General features: G+C 43.9%; 1 protein-coding gene across 2 annotated transcripts in view; it reads right to left on the reverse strand.

The window, feature by feature from the left end:
• Positions 1-1,392: 1,392 nt before the first annotated feature.
• The window catches only part of LOC140476878 (NIPA-like protein 2), an 87,570-nt gene continuing 70,278 nt past the window's right edge, over positions 1,393-18,684 (reverse strand). For both annotated transcript variants that reach the window (XM_072569756.1, XM_072569755.1), the window contains exons 9-11: positions 11,085-11,148; positions 10,695-10,789; positions 1,393-4,761 (exon numbers count right to left, since the gene is read on the reverse strand). In XM_072569756.1, coding sequence (XP_072425857.1) covers positions 4,652-4,761; positions 10,695-10,789; positions 11,085-11,148 — 269 coding nt within the window. In that variant the 3' untranslated portion in view covers positions 1,393-4,651. The remainder of the gene's footprint in view (positions 4,762-10,694; positions 10,790-11,084; positions 11,149-18,684) is intronic.

Below are 18,684 nucleotides of genomic sequence, written 5' to 3' on the forward strand. Positions count from 1 at the left end.
TTAAATTGGAAAAGAAAAATTTTAGTGAGGGGGTAGAGGGGTACTGAGAGTATTAAAAGACCAATCATAAAATTGCACCATGGGTTAGCAATCCCCGAGAAAACAAAGCGAACCAAACACAAGGTTGTATTTTGAGAGAGAGAAAATATTAAAATTATAGTAAACCTGTCTCTAACCAAGGTTAGCCTACTGGCAGGTCTGGATTTCCTCAAGACTTGGAGCAGCTCCAGGGATGGGACTTTATCCTAAGTTTCTCACCCCCATTCCCAGTGCCCACAGTTTCCACTGCTGTGGAATAAGGCTGTAGTTAGCACCCTGCACTCTCCGTGTGGCCTGTATTACCTGCCCCGCCCCATAACGTTCATGCAGTCAGGCACAGTTTCTCCATAACTTGTGGTTCACGGCCCTCAGGAGATTCATGAATTATATTCTAGAGTCACGTAACCTTTCAAAGGTAAATTCAAACACAGAAAATAGAAAAAGGAGTATTCCAGTAGCGCACTTTCTTACTCTAAGAATATAGTAACATGTGCACAGCATTTATCTACTTGAGTCTGTTCTACCATTCAGTAAAAAGCATAGAAAACAGGAGCAGGAGTAGGCCATTCGGCCCTTCGAGCCTGCTCCTCCATTCAATATGATCATGGTTGATCATCCAACTCAATCCCCTGTTCTTGCTTTCCCCTATCCCTCCATACCTTTTGATCCCTTTGGGCCTAAGAACCATATCTATCTCCTTCTTGAAGACAGTCAATGTTTTTGTCCTCAGTCGCTTTCTGTGAGAGAGAATTCCACAGGCTTCCCACTCTTTGGGTGAAGACATTTCTCCTCATCTCAGTCCAAAATGGCCCACCCCGTATCCGAACCCCCCCCGGTTCTGGAATCCTCGGTCACCGGGAACATCCTTCCTGTGTTTGATAGATTTCTATGCAATAACCCCTTATTCTTCTAATCTCCAATAAATATAATCCTAACCTATAGTCTGAAAGACCCTTACCCAGTTTCCAATATGCCTTCCATGCTGCCCATCCTCTCTACCACAGCTCAGTGCCTTTCTAGCCTTTACGCCAACTCACAATTTCTATATCACCCCAAAAGCACCTTCATAGCCTTCATACAAACTTATGCCTCAGACCCACCTCCAAGACCCCTTTGTAGACCTGTACCAGCTCATGGCTCTTCTGTGTCCAATCATCCAGCAGATACAATTAGCCAGCCATCGAAACAAATAGTAACAATTACATATATGGAACTGCTCAGAGAAAAGAAAAGTCACAAATCTTTTGACAAAACTTGTGTTTCTACAACTTTATAAAAGTGTCAATCAGATAGAACATGAATGTATCAATAACAGAGACTTAAAGTTAATTATGTGCAAATAAACATTTAGACTTTGACAGGATAGATCACAGAAAGAACAAAAAAAAAAGAGTATTTCTTGATTCAAATTACCTGCTGTGATAGGGTAATACAAATAGATCTGGTCCTTATATAGAGGTACTGGCGAGGGAGCAGAGGAAGTCTAGTAAGGTGATGACCAGAAATGTGAAGCTGTATGTTAGGACAGGATCAACACACGAGGTCTCTTATCTAAGGGAATGACATACTAGAGATCCTTTAAATTGTGAGGGTTTTGATTGAGTGGCTAATGAGAGAATGCTTCCTGTTGTGGGAAAAGCAAACATGAGGTATCAGTATAAGATAGTCACCAAGAAATCCAATAGAATTCAATAGATTGGTGAGAATTTAGAACTCAATATCACAGTGAATGGTTGAAGTATTTAGAATGGATGCATTTAAGGGTAAGCTGGATAAGCACATGAAGGGATGGAAGGAGGAGAGGTGAGAGATAGGATCATAGGGACTGTAAACATGGACCAATTGGGCTGAATGGTCTGTTTTTAAAGGCGTATAGTTCAAAAGCAAAGAGGATAGACAAGGTGCTAGTTGGCTGTCAGCTGAAGTGACTCAGATGGGTATGAACAGGGAGTGGTGTTCCTATGCAAATGCTATCCTTGTCCTTTGACATGGTCATAGCCTAGGGTTTGAAAGGTGCTGTCTAAGGACACTTGGTGAATTTCAATTTAGTAAATACAAAGGAGAATGGTGAGTGATGGCTGGAAGAGGCGAGGATTGTGGGAAAGCTGAAAAGGCATAGGAGGAAATGGGAACAACCAGGTGGATTGAAGCACAGGGTGAATTGTGGGAATGGGAAAGTGGATAGTATTTTGTACAGCTCCTGCACCAAAACATAAAGTACAACCAATCATACAAAACTACTCCGCCAGCTTCAACCCAAGATACAGAGAGCTCGGCCGAACAGCAAAAGAATCATCGAGAGGTAAGTAGTAATAGAATAGAATCTAGAATCCCAACTGTGTGAAACAGGCCCTCTGGCTCAACAAGTCCACACCGACCCTCCAAAGACTAAACCACCCAGACCCATTCCCCTACCCTTTAACTTGACATTTACCCCTGACTAATGCACCTACCCTACATATCCTTGAACACTATGAATGACTTAGCATGGCCAATTGACCTAACCTGAACATTTTTGGACTGGGGGAGGAAACCCACGCAGAGACGGGGAGAAAGTGCAAACTGCACACAGACAGTCGGCCAAGGCTGGAATCGAACCCAGACAGAAAGCGAGAGAGAGAAAGGAAAAAAGTCACAGGGAAAGAGAGGGATGAACTAAGAGAGACAGAAGGGGACCGAGAGATATAGAGAAAGGAAAAGGAGACAGAGACAAGGACAGAGAGAGACAGAAAGAGAGATACAAATAGTAACAAGGATAAAGCAACAACTCACATGCATCAGAAAAGGAAGAGACCGATTTCTGAGCCATCACAAAATATTTTCTGTTTTCTCTTTAATAATTTTTAAAGGCATTTGTTGAAGGGTAAGAATACCTTGAGAACAGGAATTTCTTTTATTTATAGTGACAGCAGGACTTTAACATTTGAAAAAAAAGTAAATAATTAAAACAAAAAAATTACAAAATAAATACTTTCCTGCATATTAAAATAAATGATGCAATGTTGTAAATACAGTACTTCATGTTGTGAGTTGAAATATCACTCCAGAGACTTGAGCCTAAAATCAAGATTTGACATTCAGTGCAGTACTGGACCTCAGATCACTAGGGTGCCAGACAGAGCCAGCGAACTCCTCTATGTCCTGGTCAGCATTCATATTTCTCTCAGCATCATCAACCCCTATCCAGTCACAGATCACTTTCCTGTTTGTGGAAACTCATTATGTATAAAATGAGTGTCACTTGTCCTATGTTAGAAGTGCAACACTGCTGTCACATTAATTACTTTCTAGAGAATCATAGCGTCATTACAGGACAGGAGACCGTGTGGCCCATTCAGTCTACGCTCTGTCACTGCAGAATGATCCATTCAGATCCAACTCTACTTCTGCAAGTTTGCTTCTTTCAAGTGCTCAATCTCCATCTCCAGTTCTCCCACCCTGCAGCTGAGTTATAGAGTCATAGAGATGCACAGCATGGAAACAGACCCTTCAGTCCTACTCATCCATCCTGACCAAATATCCTAAATTAATCTAGTCCCATTTGCCAGCATTTGGCCCTTATCCCTCTAAGCCCTTCCTATTCATATACCCATCCAGATGCCTTTTAAATGCTGTAATTGTACCAGCCTCCACCACCTCCTCTACCAGTTTGTTCCATGCACGCACCACCTTCTGTGTGAAAAAGATGCCTCTTCGGTACCTTTTAAATCTTCCCCCTCTCATCTTAAACCTATGGCCTCTAGTTTTCATTTCCCTTACTCCAGGGAAAAAAGACCTTGTCTATTTACCCTATCCATGCCCCTCATGATTTTATAAACCCTTATAAGGTCATCCCCTCAGCCTCCGATGCTGCAGAGAAAATATAGCCCCAGCCTGTTCAGCCTCTCCCTGTAGCTCAAACCCTCCAACCCTGGCAACATCCTTGTAAATCTTTTCTGAACCTTTTCAAGTTTAATATCTTTCCTTCTTAAAACATTTCTTTTCCTGCTCAGTCTCATGATAAAAATCTTAAATCTGTGTCTCTTAGCCCCTGTGCTTTAAGGTTTATGATTTCCTGAGGTCATGAAGACAGTACGAGAGAGTGTGTTCTTGTTATTTAAAATAATCGCTATCATTCCCCAGTGTAGACACTTTTTCTGATTGATTTACCTCTGCATTTTCATTGAATGAAGCAGCAAAGCTGACCTCCTTAAGTGCATTTTATACAACAGATAAAATAAACAATGGAAAGAATTTTCAGCTTGTTTCTTTATCTAAACCTGGGAATAAATATGAGTCCATTTGTCCAGTGTTGTGTGTGAAACCTAAGTAGAAAAGATACTCTTCAGCTCAAAGTTAGTGGTCCAATATGAAACAGGGTCAGGAAGACTGACCATTTGATTCACACTTTATAAAAACTGGCAACTATAAAGGAGTGTTATTTTCCACTGTAAACACTTGTGTTGACCGACTGAACCACAATTAGCTCAACAATGCCGAGTTCAGACACAATATTGTCAAATGAGGGATCCCGGCCCAGGCTGGAAGAATGCTAAAAATATCTAACTTGATGAGATGTTAAAGTTCAGTTAATGTTTTGCTCGAATATTAAATCCAATCTGTGTTTGAATGGTTATTTTATATCTTCACTCAGAGAGTCATTAGTCTGTTCTTCATCGTGTACACTTCCATAAGAATTGATGTTGTTCAGCCCTGGTTGGATTTTCTCGGTGCTCCTTTGTTCTGCCAAGGAAATGTAAAAAAAGGACATGATTAAGAACATTTTCTTTTCAGAACTTAATTGCTTCTTTAAGTGGGGTTGGGTATGGGTAAGAGAGGGAAAGGGACGATTCTGTGACCGTGGTAAATGTATTCCTCCAGCGGCCCGGTTTCAGACCCTGGGAACATGTTCAAATCCCATCAAGGCAGCTGTTGGATGTTGTGTCCATTTCATACATCGGGAATTTAATCTGAACATTAGCCACAGTGCAGGAGACTGTGCTGACCATCACCGATTATTAGAAAAAACTAATCTGTTCGGTAATACCCTTTAAGGATGGAAATCTGCTGTCCTTGCCTGATCTGGCCTACAATGACTCCACAACAATGTGAGCAACTCCCAACTGTCCTCTGAAATGGTCTGATAATCCCATCAGTTCAACAGTAATCAGAGGTGGCCAGTAAATGTTGGTCTTGACCAAAAAGCCTAGATCCCATGAAAGAACAAGTTAAAGCCACACTCACTACATTCACTGGTAACATAGTGACTCATATTTTCTCCTCTGCTTACAACAGCGGTGGAGGGGGTGGGGTGGGGTGTGGAAAGATACCAGGATTAATTTCCCACCCTCTGTAATTTTGAGAAATGTATGAGTGCTTTTCCAGTCCTGTCAGACTATTTGTGTGGTTGGCACTCTGCCTAATTGTCTTGTAGGTGCTGCCCAGATGGTTTGCAATGGAGAGTGATGCCAACAGTGTGGGTTCAATTCTCGCATTGGCTGTGGTTTCTGCTAAGGCCTCTCCTTCTCAACCACTCCCTTTTACCTGAGGTAAGGAGACCCTCAGCTTAAACCACCACCAGTCGTCTGTCTAATGAAAGAACAGCCCTATGGTGCTCTGGGATAATGGTGGCCTTTACCTTGTACAATATACATTTAGAAGCACAAGAAAATGATCAAATCACTTTTCAAATAACTCTTTTTAAGTCATCAAATACATTCTCATTGATGCTAAATGCATGGAATGTTAGACTCAGGGAATACTGTCAGAGGGTGGGACAGCTCCCAAGGAAAACATCCCAGGCCCTAATACTCTAATGGATAGCAATGGGTTCAGAATGACAGCATATCCACAAAACTATCTGAAAAATTAATTGTATGAAATGTTGAGAAGATTTACTAAGTTAAATGTCAGTGGCAGATGAGTTATGGTGTTTGGAATCATGTGATATTGGAAGTGAAGCATACCGTCTGTGTGTCGGAGAGGATGGGAGGTCAGAAGTTTAAACTGAACAGATTTTACACTGAGGTTACATGACATGCACTAGTTATGATGGTTGTTGTACAGGTATAATGAGAGCTGACATTACAGCAAGTCTCTCTGATGAGATGTGCATGCAGTTAGCTCCCAGGACGGTACGCTGTTTTGTCTCCCTCATGGAGAAAGTGAGGACTGCAGATGCTGGAGATCAGAGCTGAAAATGTGTTGCTGGAAAAGCGCAGCAGGTCAGGCAGCATCAAAGGAGCAGGAGAATCGACGTTTCGGGCATGAGCCTGAAGAAGGGCTCATGCCCGAAACGTCGATTCTCCTGCTCCTTTGATGCTGCCTGACCTGCCGTGCTTTTCCAGCAACACATTTTCAGCTCTTGTTTCCCTCATGCCCAGGTTTGTATGTTGAAGACTTCAACAATTGACGCATTTCCTCCTCTGGGGCGGTGGTGGTGGTTGTTGTTGGTGGGAGGCTTGTGGGTGGGGGGGGGGGGTGGTGGTCGTGGGGTTTCAATATCCAGGGCTTGGGATTGGGAGGGGCCTGGTAGTTCATGACATCTCATGAAATGATAAAGAGACGATAATAGACATAGTCTCAGACCTATCCTGGCCATCCAAATCTTCCTTGTTAATGAATGCCTAATCTGAATTCACATGCTGAGGTGAGCCATGATGTATCATTTCTCCAACAGTCCTTCTCAGTAGTCAGAAGCCACTGATTTCTTGCAAAAATCTCCCTAACAGATTGCAGGAAGACGACAACAAATAAAACAGAACATGTTGGTCACAGTTAAGCAGAGAACAGCATTTGCAGTAAGGATTCTTTGTCATTCATTCATGGAATGTGAGCATTGCTGACAACTGCCCCCTTGAGAAGGTGGGGGTGAGCTGCCTTCTTGAACCGCTGCAGTCCCTGTGCTGTGGAGACCCACAATGCCCTTAGGGAGGGAGTTTCAGGATTCTGATTCAGTGAGACTGAAGGAACAGCATTATATTTTCTATTTCTGAGGAAGGGTCATTCGACCTGAAACGTTAACTCTGATTTCTCTCCACAGATGCCGCCAGACTTGCTGAACTTTTCCAGCAATTTCTGTTTGTGTTCCTGAGTTACAGCATCCGCAGTCCTTTCGGTTTTTAATATATTTTCCAAGCCAGGATGGTAAGTGGCTTGGTGAGGACCTTGTAAACTGTGGGTGATCCCATATATCGGCTGCCTCTTGTCCTTCTAGATGGAAGTTGTCAAGAGTTTTGAAGATGCTGTCTTTGGAGCCTTGGTGAGTTGTTGTAGTGCATCTTGTAGATGGTACACACTGCTGCTACTGGTGCACTGTATTTGCAGTGAATAGATTGATAAAGTGGAGATTATAGGGGCAAAATTCCCTTCAGTTCCCATAGCTTGCTGGCAGAAAATACAGACCTGTATCAGAACAAGAGAACTGTGTGTATTCATGGAAACCTATTGTGATGAAAATGAATCATCTATTCAATTATTTGGCTCAATCCTACAGGGAACTGGATGTCCCCACATGACAGGGCATCAATTACTTGCTTAGTACAAGAAAATAGAGCAGGTCAACTCATTTGTGATGAGTTAAGTGAATAACGAAAGTCCGAGCTTTGGGAACAGCAATGCTTCTCCTCTCATAATTTTTATTTTCTGCAGTCTCCTAGTTAAAAAAACCTCAAACAATATGTTAAAAAAATGTTCCTTTTGGATCTGTCTGATGTGGAGACTGGGCATGTGTGGGAGGATGTAGATTTTCTGTGTTGTATTAAGTCTTTGAACATGGTGGGACATATTGACAGAGCGGTTCTCAAAGCACTGGGACCTGGGGCTTCACAATGGAGGTATTGAATATCAAAGCAGGGATGTTTTGTTGAACTAATAGAAACCTCTAGTCACAGGCCCCAGTGGGAGTACTGAGTCCAGGTCCGGTCAGCAGACTTGAGGAAGGATACGAGGGTTATCGAGAGATTGTAGAGGAGATTTACCAGAATGATTCCAAGAGTTTTTTTTAAAAACTCCACAACATTGGATTGGAGAAACTGGGGTGTTCACTTTGTATCAAAAGAGACCGAGTGAAGATTTGATCAAGGTGACAAGATGGTGACAGATTGAGATGAAGCTGTTTCCAGTAGTGGGCACGCCAAGGACTAGAGGCACTGCTTTAAGGTTTTAAAATCGAAACATCACCTACTCTGAAAACAGTGTAGGTCACCTATTCAAAGATAGAAATATTAGAAAGTGTATTGCAAAGTTAAGTACAGAGCAAGATACAAAATATTTAGACCCGAAAGCAAAGACAGGTACTAGGCTAAGACAAATATTCTACCTCAGCTTTTGGGAGAAAAACACAAGGAGACAAAGGCTGCACATCTTGTGATCAGCAGAAAGCAGGGACTATTGGGTATAGAGTCATACAGCACGGAAACAGACCCTTCGGTTCACTCGTCCATGCCGACCAAGTTTCCCAAACTAAACTAGTCCCACTTGCCTGCATTTGGCCCATATTCCCTTCCCATTCATGTCCGCTCTGAATTACCAGAGAGTGAGGACAATGTCTGGTCAAACACATGCATCCTGTGGAAATCTAAGGACCCTGGAAGATTTGCCGTGGCAAGGCTAGGGGAAGATTTGCCTTGGCAAGGCTAGTGGGCCTTAGTTAGTTTGAAAAGTCTCAGGAGATAGAGGGAGAGGACATTCCTGCGATGTTACAACTCAGCAAGACAGGGAGGCATTAATTGAATGGCAGTTCCGAATGACCTTGGACTGTTACCTTTAAAGACTGTAATCCTGTTGGATATAAATATGTGGCATTGGCTTTCAGTTGCCTTAATGAGGGTTATTGTTTCTGTAGTTTAAAGTATTAATTACCAATAAAAGTTTGTCAGTATTACTTTTAGTTTACAGTAGAAGTCTTAAAACTGATGCTTTTTGTGTATTTCCTTTAAGTTGATCAGTTGGGAATGCAAATCTCATGTTTAAAGTAATCAGGTTCAATGGGCTTGTACAATCAAGTCAGCTTTTCATCCTAGTGTTAACATTTTCACGTAAACTATTAATCTTGGTAAAAACGTCATGAATTTACCATCAAGTGTTGTTTAAAAAAAATCTGGTTCACTAATTGCCTCGAAGGAAGGAAATCTGTCGTTATCCAATCTGGCCTACATGACTCTGGGCCCACAGCAATGTGGTTCATTAGTAACTACCTTCTGAAATAGCCCTAACCCTAATTTCCAATATAGAGGCAATCTAACTATCAACCCTTGATATTCAATGCCATTACCATCACTGAGTCACCCACTACCAACACTCTGGGGCAACCATTGACAAGAAACCAAACTTAGGGGGGCACTGTGGTTCAGTGGTTAGCACTGATGCCTCAAAGTGCCAGGGACTTTGGGTTCGATTCCAGCCTTGGGCAACTATCTGTGGAGTTTGCACATTCTCCCAGTGTCTGCGTTTCCTCTGGGTGCTCCAGTTTCCTCCCACAGTCCAAAGATGTGCAGGTTAGGTCAATTGGCCATATTAAATTCCCCATAGGGATGTGTAGGTAAGGGGAATAGGTCTAGAAGGGTTACTTTTTGGAGGGTCGGTGTGGAACTTGTTGGGCCAAAGGGCCTGTTTCCACACTGTAGGGATTTTAATGCTAATTCTTGCCACATAAATACAATGTCTACAAGAGCAGGTCAGAAGCTAGGAATCCTGCAGTGAGTAACTCACCTCCTGACTCCCCAAAGTTTGTCCACCAACTACAAGGGAGAAGTTTGGAATGTGATGGAATACTCCTAACTTACCTGGAAAAACTGCAGCTCCAGCAGCACTCAAAAATCTTGACATGATCCAGCACAAAGCAAGCCACTGGATTGACACCACATTTTCAAAACTCCACCCCTTCATGCTGCAGTGGTGTGTACCAGATGCACTGCCAACATTCAGCAGGACCTCTTGGGAAGCACCTTCCAAACCCATGCCCATTTCCATCTTGAAGGACATGGGCAGCAAATACATGGGAACACCACCCTCTATAAGTTCCCTTTCAAGCCACTCACCATCCTGACTTGGAAAGATAGTGCCGTTTCTTCAGTGTTGCTGGGTCAAAATCCTGGATCTCCCCTACTTAAGGGCATTGTGGGTCTACCTCCAGCACATGGATTGCTGTGGTTCAAGAAGGCAGCTCACCCTCACCTTCTTCAGGGCAATTAGACAGACAATAATTGCTGGTTGGCCAGCAATGCCCATAACTCATGAATGAATCTTTTTTTAAAACACATAGCCAAGACGATAGTCAGGTGAAAGGTGAATAGAGATGGGCAACAAATGTTGGCATATTCTATGGAAGTATCAACAGAAAAGCAGTGAAGGATCCTTTAGGCATCACCAGTCATGGGTTCATGATGATGTATAACTGACAGTGGCACTTTACTGTGGAATCAGTGTTTTTGTCTTGTCATAGTCAGGAACTGCCTGCAATTGTGGTCAACTTAATCACTCTGAATTTCACCAGCTCTCCAAACTAAACAGAAACCACTAAAATGTAGTTTACTTTGACTTTTTGCCATATTTCCAAGTCCTATAGATTGTGTTGTACTCAATCACTGCCAGTTTTTTTTTTGTTTTTTTTCACCCATGTTTTGTAAAATGACTAGGACTGACAAATATTATAACCACAGAAAAAATGTTCTTACTTGGAACGGGGCCCATGTCAATATATGGGACTTCGGATGTCTGCTTTACTCTGTTCTTGGCTATGAGGAAAACTCCCAGGAATGACAGCAAGCACCTAGGAATATTGAAACAAGACATCACTGAAGACAAAACATGCACTCCAACTGTCCGACATCCTCATATTGTCCTTTCACACTATTCAGTTTGTGCAAAACAATCCGAACTCAGAAGAACTGTTCATGCATGCAGTCACTTCTTAGGATTTATTGACTAGAAAATCAACCTGGTAGGAATACCCACTCAGGCGAAATAAGCTGTGGCAGAAATACGTAACAACTGCATGAGGAAATGGGAAAGTAAAATGCTGGTGTGAGGGAGTTTGCTTACCACTTGCAAGCTTTATCACTTACCCAAATAAGAACATAAATATGTTAAGTAAGGCAGCACCATGGAACTCCTGATAAAATATCACTCCTGCAGTTCAAGAAAAAGTCATAATTAGACCTTTGAATACATTATTCACAGTAGTCATGATTTGGAGATGCCGGTGTTGGACTGGGGTGTACAAAGTTAAAAATCACACAACACCAGGTTATAGTCCAACAGGTTTAATTGGAAGCACACTAGCTTTCAGAGCGACGCTCCTTCATCAGGTGATAGTCCTGATGACCCTCTCGGTGCCCCAACACCCCAAGGATTGCTGCAGTTCAAGGAAGCAGCTCCACCAACTCCTCCAGGGCAATTACAGATGGCCAACAAATGCTAGCCCAGCCTCACCTCAGGACTGCATACTTTACAAAAGGTAGAACCATTGACTTAAAACAATTTGTCAAAGAACGCAGTTAGTTGTGATGATCTTAAATATTCTGTCTGAAAGTTTTAACAGTAATATTCCAAACAGAATTGGTTAAACACGGAGGGAGAACATTAACAGAGCAGTTAATTGGATAACCCTATTAAAAATAACAGCACAGGCATACTGGACTGATTAGCCCTGGTGTCCTGAATCATTCGAACTCAAGAGTATTATAAATGATGCGGTTTGTGACAGTATGTCATATTCAATTGCATTTTTACATCAATAGGAAAGGTATATTAAGACAATATTTGTATTAAATATTGCTGAAAAGATGACATTTTGTTGAAATGATCTGTCTTGCATTCATTAACATATTTCACTGGTGGGCTATATTAAACGATATGTCCCTAGATAATCCTAAATATGTTATAAATCATGTTGATGACTGACTTAGGACTGTCAGGTTCACAGGGGTGGAAATACACAGGATCCTGCTCTTAGCTGACAGAGAGACGATGTTAATGTACTGTGACTGTCTTCTCAAGAAAATAAGCAATGGACATTTGCTGGTTCTCAGGGCAATGCCCTGACCAACCAGAGTCAACTTGCTTGGTTGAAAATTTAATTAAAGCCTGGTTGTTAACTGTCAATCGTTCTTAACTGGTGCATTCTCCAAAGCAACACCTCTATCAATCAGAGTCCACTTGTCAACAAATCAATATTCACTTCTCAGGCAGTGTAAATGGTGGCATTCTTGCAAATTGATGAGACACCAATCCTCAGCAATTAAGGCTTTTTTCAACACTTCTCAAGTTCTGAATCACCAAACAACTATTTATAAATGTGGTACAAATAGTTCCAGCGGCACGGTGGCACAGTGGTTAGCACTGCTGCCTCACAGCACCAGAGACCCAGGTTCAATTCCCGCCTCAGGCGACTGACTGTGTGGAGTTTGCACGTTCTCCCTGTGTCTGCGTGGGTTTCCTCCGGGTGCTCTGGTTTCCTCCCACAGTCCAAAGATGTGCAGGTCAGGTGAATTGGCCATGCTAAATTGCCCGTAGTATTAGGTAAGGGGTAGATGTAGGGGTATGGGTGGGTTGCGCTTCGGCGGGGCGGTGTGGACTTGTTGGGCCGAAGGGCCTGTTTCCACACTGTAAGTAATCTAATCTAATCAAACTAATATGTGCTTCCCAGGTGTTGATTGCTAAACCGTAAGCTCAGTGACTGGTGGTCGAGACTGGGATGTTTGGCTTCACATCAGCGAGAGTCAGGAAGAAGGCCCCAGGTTTACCATCTTGTGTGAGAATTTCAGCACGGCCATAAAGGACTCTCACCAGCTTTTACAGACGCACTATAGAAAGCATTCTATCCAGATGCATCATAGCTTGTTATGGCAACTGCTGTGCCCAGGACTGTAAGAAACTACAGAGTTGTGAACACAGCCCAACCTTCCATCCACTGAGAAAAGATTAGGGTGGTGCTAGAAAAGCACAGCAGATCAGGCAGCAGAGGAGCAGCAAAATCGATGTTTCGGGCAAAAGCCCTTCATCAGGAATAAGGCTGGGAGCCGTGGGGGTGGAGAGATAAATGGGAGGTGGTGGGGCTGGGGAGAAGGTAGCTGAGAGTGCAATAGGTGGATGGAGGTGGGGGTAAATGTGATAGGTCGGAGAGGAGGTTGGAGCAGATAGGTGGGAAGGAAGATTGACAGATGGGACAGATTATGAGAACAGTGCTGAGCTGGAAAGTGAAACTGGGGTAAGGTGGGGGGAGGGGAAATGAGGAAACTGGTGAAGTCGGCATTGATGCCCTGGGGTTGGAGGGTCTGGAGGAGGAAGATGAGGCATTCTTCCTCCAGGTGTCAGGTGGTAATGGAGTGGCGATGGAGGTGGCCCAGGACCTGCATGTCCTCGGCAGAGTGGGAGAGGGAGTTGAAATGTTCAGCCACGGGGTGGTGAGGTGGGTTGGTGCGGGTGTCCCGGAGATGTTCTCCAAAGCGCTCTACAAGAAGGCATCCAGTCTTCCAATGTACAGGAGACCACATCGGGAGCAACGAATACAATAAATGACGTGTGGAAGAGCAGGTGAAACTTTGATGGATGTGGAAGGCTCCTTTGGGCTTTGGACGGAGGTGAAGTCGGGGGGGGGATGTGGATGCAGGTTGTTGGGGGGCGTGGACCTGACCAGGTAGTTGTAGAGGGAACGGTCTTTATGGAAAGTGGAAAGGGGTGGGGAGAGAAATATATCTCTTATGGTGGGGTCCGTTTGTAGGTGGCGGAAATGGAGGATGATACAATGTAAGTGGAGATTGGTGGGGTGGAAGGGGAGGACTGGGGAGGGCGGGGTTCTGTCCTTGTTGCAATTGGAGGGGTGGGGTTCAATGGCAGAGGTGCTGGACGTGAATGAGATGCGCTGGAGGGCATCTTCACATGGGAAATTGCAGTCTCTAAAGAAGGAGGCCATCTGGTGTGTTCTGTGATAGGACTGGTCCTCCTGGGAGCAGATGCGGCGGAGGCGGAGGAATTGGGAATACGGGATAGCATTTTTGCATGAGGTAAGGTGGAAGGAGGTGTAATCCAGGTAGCTGTGGGAGTCAGTGGGTTTGTAGAAAATGTCAGTGTTGAGTCAGTCACTGTTGATTGAGATGGAGAGGTCCAGGAAGGGGAGGGCGGTGTCAGAGATGGTCCAGGTGAATTTAAGGTCGGGGTGAAATGTGTTGGTGAAGTTGATGAACTGCTCAACCTCCTCATGGGAACACAAGGTGGTGCCGATGCAGTCATCAATGTAATGGAGGAGAAGGTGGGGATTGGTGCCGGTGTAACTCCAGAAGATAGACTGTTCCATGGAGCCGACAAAGAGACAGGCATAGCTGGGGCCTATGGCTATCCTTTTGGTCTTGAGGAAGCGGGAGGATTCATCCATTGACACCATCTACATTTCTCACTGCCTTGGGAAAAACAGCCAACATCAAAAGACCCATTCCCACCCCAGTTATAACCTCTTCCAACCCTTTCTGTTGGGCAGAAGATACAAAAATTGAAACACATGTACCAACTGTTTCAAGAACAACTTCTTCCTCATTGTTATTAGACTTCTGAATGGACCTAGGTAAAAACCAAAGGGGTAGCCATGGGCACCTGTATGGGCCCCAGCTATGCCTGTCTCTTTGTTGGCTACGTAGAACAGTCCATCTTCTGTAATTACACCAGCACCACTCTCCGTCTCTTCCTCCACTACATTGATGACTGCATCGGCGCCACCTCGTGCTCCCGCGAGGAGGTTGAGCAATTCATCAACTTCACCAACACATTCCACTCTGACCTTAAATTTACCTGGACCATCTCTGACACCTCCTTCCCCTTCCCGGACCTCTCCATCTCCATAAATAACGACCGACTTGATACCGACATTTTTTTACAAACCCACTGACTCCCACAGCTAACTGGATTACACCTCTTCCCACCCTACCTCCTGCAAAAATGCCATCCAGTATTCCCAATTCCTCCGCCTCTGCTGTTCCTGCTCCCAGGAGGACCAGTTCCACCACAGAACACACCAGATGGCCTCCTTCTTTAGAGACCGCAATTTCCCTTCCCACGTGGTTAAAGATGCCCTCCAATGCATCTCATCTACATCCTGCACTTCCGCCCTCAGACCCCACCCCTCCAACCGTAACAAGGACAGAACCCCCCTGGTGCTCACCTTCCACCCCACCAACCTTCGCATAAACCAAATCATCCGCCGACATTTCCGCCACCTCCAAACAGACCCCACCACCAGGGATATATTTCCCTCCCCACCCCTTTCCGCCTTCCACAAAGACCGTTCCCTCCGTGACTACCTGGTCAGGTCCACGCCCCCCTACAGCCCACCCTCCCATCCTGGCACCTTCCCCTGCCACCGCAGGAATTGCAAAACCTGCGCCCACACCTCCTCCCTCACCTCCAAGGCCCTAAAGGAGCCTTTCATATCCAAAGTTTCACCTGCACATCCACTAATATCATTTATTGTATCCGTTGCTCCCGATGCGGTCTCCTCGACACTGGGGATACTGGACGCCTCCTAACAGAGCGCTTTAGGGAACATCTCTGGGACACCCGCACCAATCAACCACACTGCCCTTTGGCCCAACATTTCAACTCCCCCTCCCACTCTGCCAAGGACATGGAAGTCCTGGGCCTCCTTCAGCACCGCTCCCTCACCACCAAACACCTGGAGGAAGAACGCCTCATCTTCCGCCTCGGAACACTTCAACCCCAGGGCATCAATGTGGACTTCAACAGTTTCCTCATTTCCCCTTCCCCCACCTCGCCCCAGTTCCAAGCTTCCAGCTCAGCACTGTCCCCATGACTTGTCCTACCTATCTTCTTTTCCACATATCCACTCCACCCTCCTCCCTGACCTATCACCTTCATCCCCTCCCCCACTCACCTATTGTACTCTATGCTGCTTTCTCCCCAACCCCCCTCCTCTAGCTTATCTCTCCATGCTTCAGGCTCTCTGCCTTTATTCCTGATGAAAGGCTATTGCCCGAAACATCGATTTTCTTGCTCCTCGGATGCTGCCTGAACTGCTGTGCTTTTCCAGCACCACTCTAATCTAGATTCTGAATGGACCTCTCACATTTTAAATTTAATGTTAACCTCACAGCCATATCATGTATTCCTTGCCCTGTTCTATCACCCTGGTGTACTTTGTATGGTATGATTGGCCTGTACTGCATGCAAAACAAAACCTTTCACTGTACCTAGGTACATGTGACAATAATAAATCAAATCAAATCAAAATAATTTGACCACAGGTCCCCAAGTCACAATCACCACATTGTCTCTCAAATAAAATGTTACTAAGCCATTCAACTCTTTAAACTTGTGACAGCTCTCTGGAAGAGTTATTCAATTCATCTTGTTCTTTATGCATGACCTTGCAAATGTTTCAGGTACTGAACCTACACACTTTCATCAAAGTTTCACACTGATTTTGCTTTCAGGCAGCATGCTCTCGATCACAGCAACATATAATCCTCATCTTTCCTTTGTTCTTTTTTCAAATGTCCTCAATCTGTGCCTCTGTTAAAATCCCTCTAGGATTTTGAATACCATGAAATAAAATCTCCCCTTCATCTTCACTGCTGTACTCAGAGCAAATCCCTCAACCTTAAATTATACAATTTTATCTTTCTCCTTTATATGATTTACCATATCCCTGCACAAGTTCAATTCATCCTTCATTTTATTTCTGCTAAATCCACAACTCTCGCAGGCCTCATTTGCTGTGCACCATTGAGTGATGCGCTTGTTGGTTTGTTATTTAAGCTGATATTAGAAATAGCTGATCCTTAAATGCCCGGCAGCTTCTTGACAAAACTATCACTCCTTGCTGCAGCTATTAATTATTCATTGTGCATGAGTAACATACTGGCTGATAGAAGCCCAATGGATAAATGATGCTAACACAAAGATCAGGCTAATTCTGAATAACCCTAAACATGCTAAGTCCACAGTTTGTCTTATAAATACCCTGGCATGATCCCAAAGCTGTAATTTAACCAGAATGAGAAACATCATCTCATAATAAAGACAATCTTTTACTGATTAACATTATTCAGTGTTCCTATTGGCCAAATTGATAATCTCTGTTGTTTTGGCCAATGCAAACATAATGGGCAGAATGGTCTCCTTCTACATAGCAGATTTTCTTCATTTTCTGCATTTTCTGAAATTGAGGAGTGTTCAGGGATGGAAGGAGAGAGCAGGGAAGGGTAATATATGAATTTCTCCTTAGGAGGGCTAGCACTAATGCAATGGCTTGAATGCAGGAAAATCGACATTTCAGGCAAGAGCCTTTAATCAGGAAGCTTCCCGAAATATAATTCTCCTGCTTCTCAGATGCTGCCTGGCCTGCTGTGCTTTTCCAGCACAACACTCTCGACTCTGATCTCCAGCATCTGTAGTCCTCACTTTCTCCCAATGGTTGAATGGTCTTCTTCCAATCTATAATTAATCTAGATTTGGAGATGCCGGTGTTGGACTGGGGTGTACAAAGTTAAAAATCACACAACACCAGGTTATAGTCCAACAGGTTTAATTGGAAGCACACTAGCTTTCGGAGTGATGCTCCGAATCACCTGATGAAGGAGCGTCGCTCGGAAAGCTAGTGTGCTTCCAATTAAACCTGTTGGACTATAACCTGGTGTTGTGTGATTTTTAACATAATTAATCTATTATTCTATTGTGATGTCAGCTGAAAAGCAGCAGTCCATTTGGGAGACTCACTGGCTGAGAACTCAAAGAAATGAAACTTTGTCCCCCAGTGATGTTGTTAACGGACCTAGCACTTGCTGAAAACTTGGAAATAACTGGAAATAACGTTCTGGAACAAAATTTAAAATAAACTAAGTACAATAGCTAGTTACAGGCCCAGAAATATTCACTTTGGTTTGCAACTACAGTCAAATGATAGGCTGTGTTTATGACTAACCTCCTACCATTTAGGTGGGAATCCAGAACCAGGGGTTATGGCTTTAAATTCAAGACAGAGGCAGGGATTGATATCAGGAAGCACTACTTCAATGTCAGGGTAGTGGAAATCTAGAACTCACAGAATCTTAGAATCCCTATAGTGCAGACAGAGGCCACTTGGCCCATCAAGTCTGCACTGACCCTCCAAACAGACTCACCCCCCATCCTATCCTCATAGTTAACCCACCTGGCCTGCACATCTCTGTGCGCTATTGGTAATTTAACATGGCTACTTCACCTAACCTTCAAATCTTTAGACTATAGGAAGAAACCAGAGCTGCTAGAGGAAACCTGAGCAGACACAGGGAGAATGTGCAAACTCCACACTATCACCTGAAGCTGGAATCAAACCAGTGTCCCTGGTGCTGTGAGGCTGCAGTGCTAACCACTGTGCCACCGTGCTACCCATTAGGAGGCTGAAGAGGAGGGTGTCAACCTAAGGTGGATAAATTTTTTAATAGGTAAAAGTACTAAAGCACTCAAAACCATAGACTGTAAATGGAGTTCAGATACAGATTATCCATAATACAACACAATGATATAACAGACTTGAGAGGCTGATTGGACTTCTCCTGTTCCTAGAATACTGCAGTATCTTAGACACGGACTGCAGCATCTCACAACACATCTGTAAAAGACTGATACAACAATGTACGCAATGCATGACAAAATGAATAGCTCCAAAGAAACATT

The sequence above is a fragment of the Chiloscyllium punctatum genome, chromosome 5, assembly GCF_047496795.1.
Source record: "Chiloscyllium punctatum isolate Juve2018m chromosome 5, sChiPun1.3, whole genome shotgun sequence".
Classification (NCBI taxonomy): Eukaryota; Metazoa; Chordata; class Chondrichthyes; order Orectolobiformes; family Hemiscylliidae; genus Chiloscyllium; species Chiloscyllium punctatum.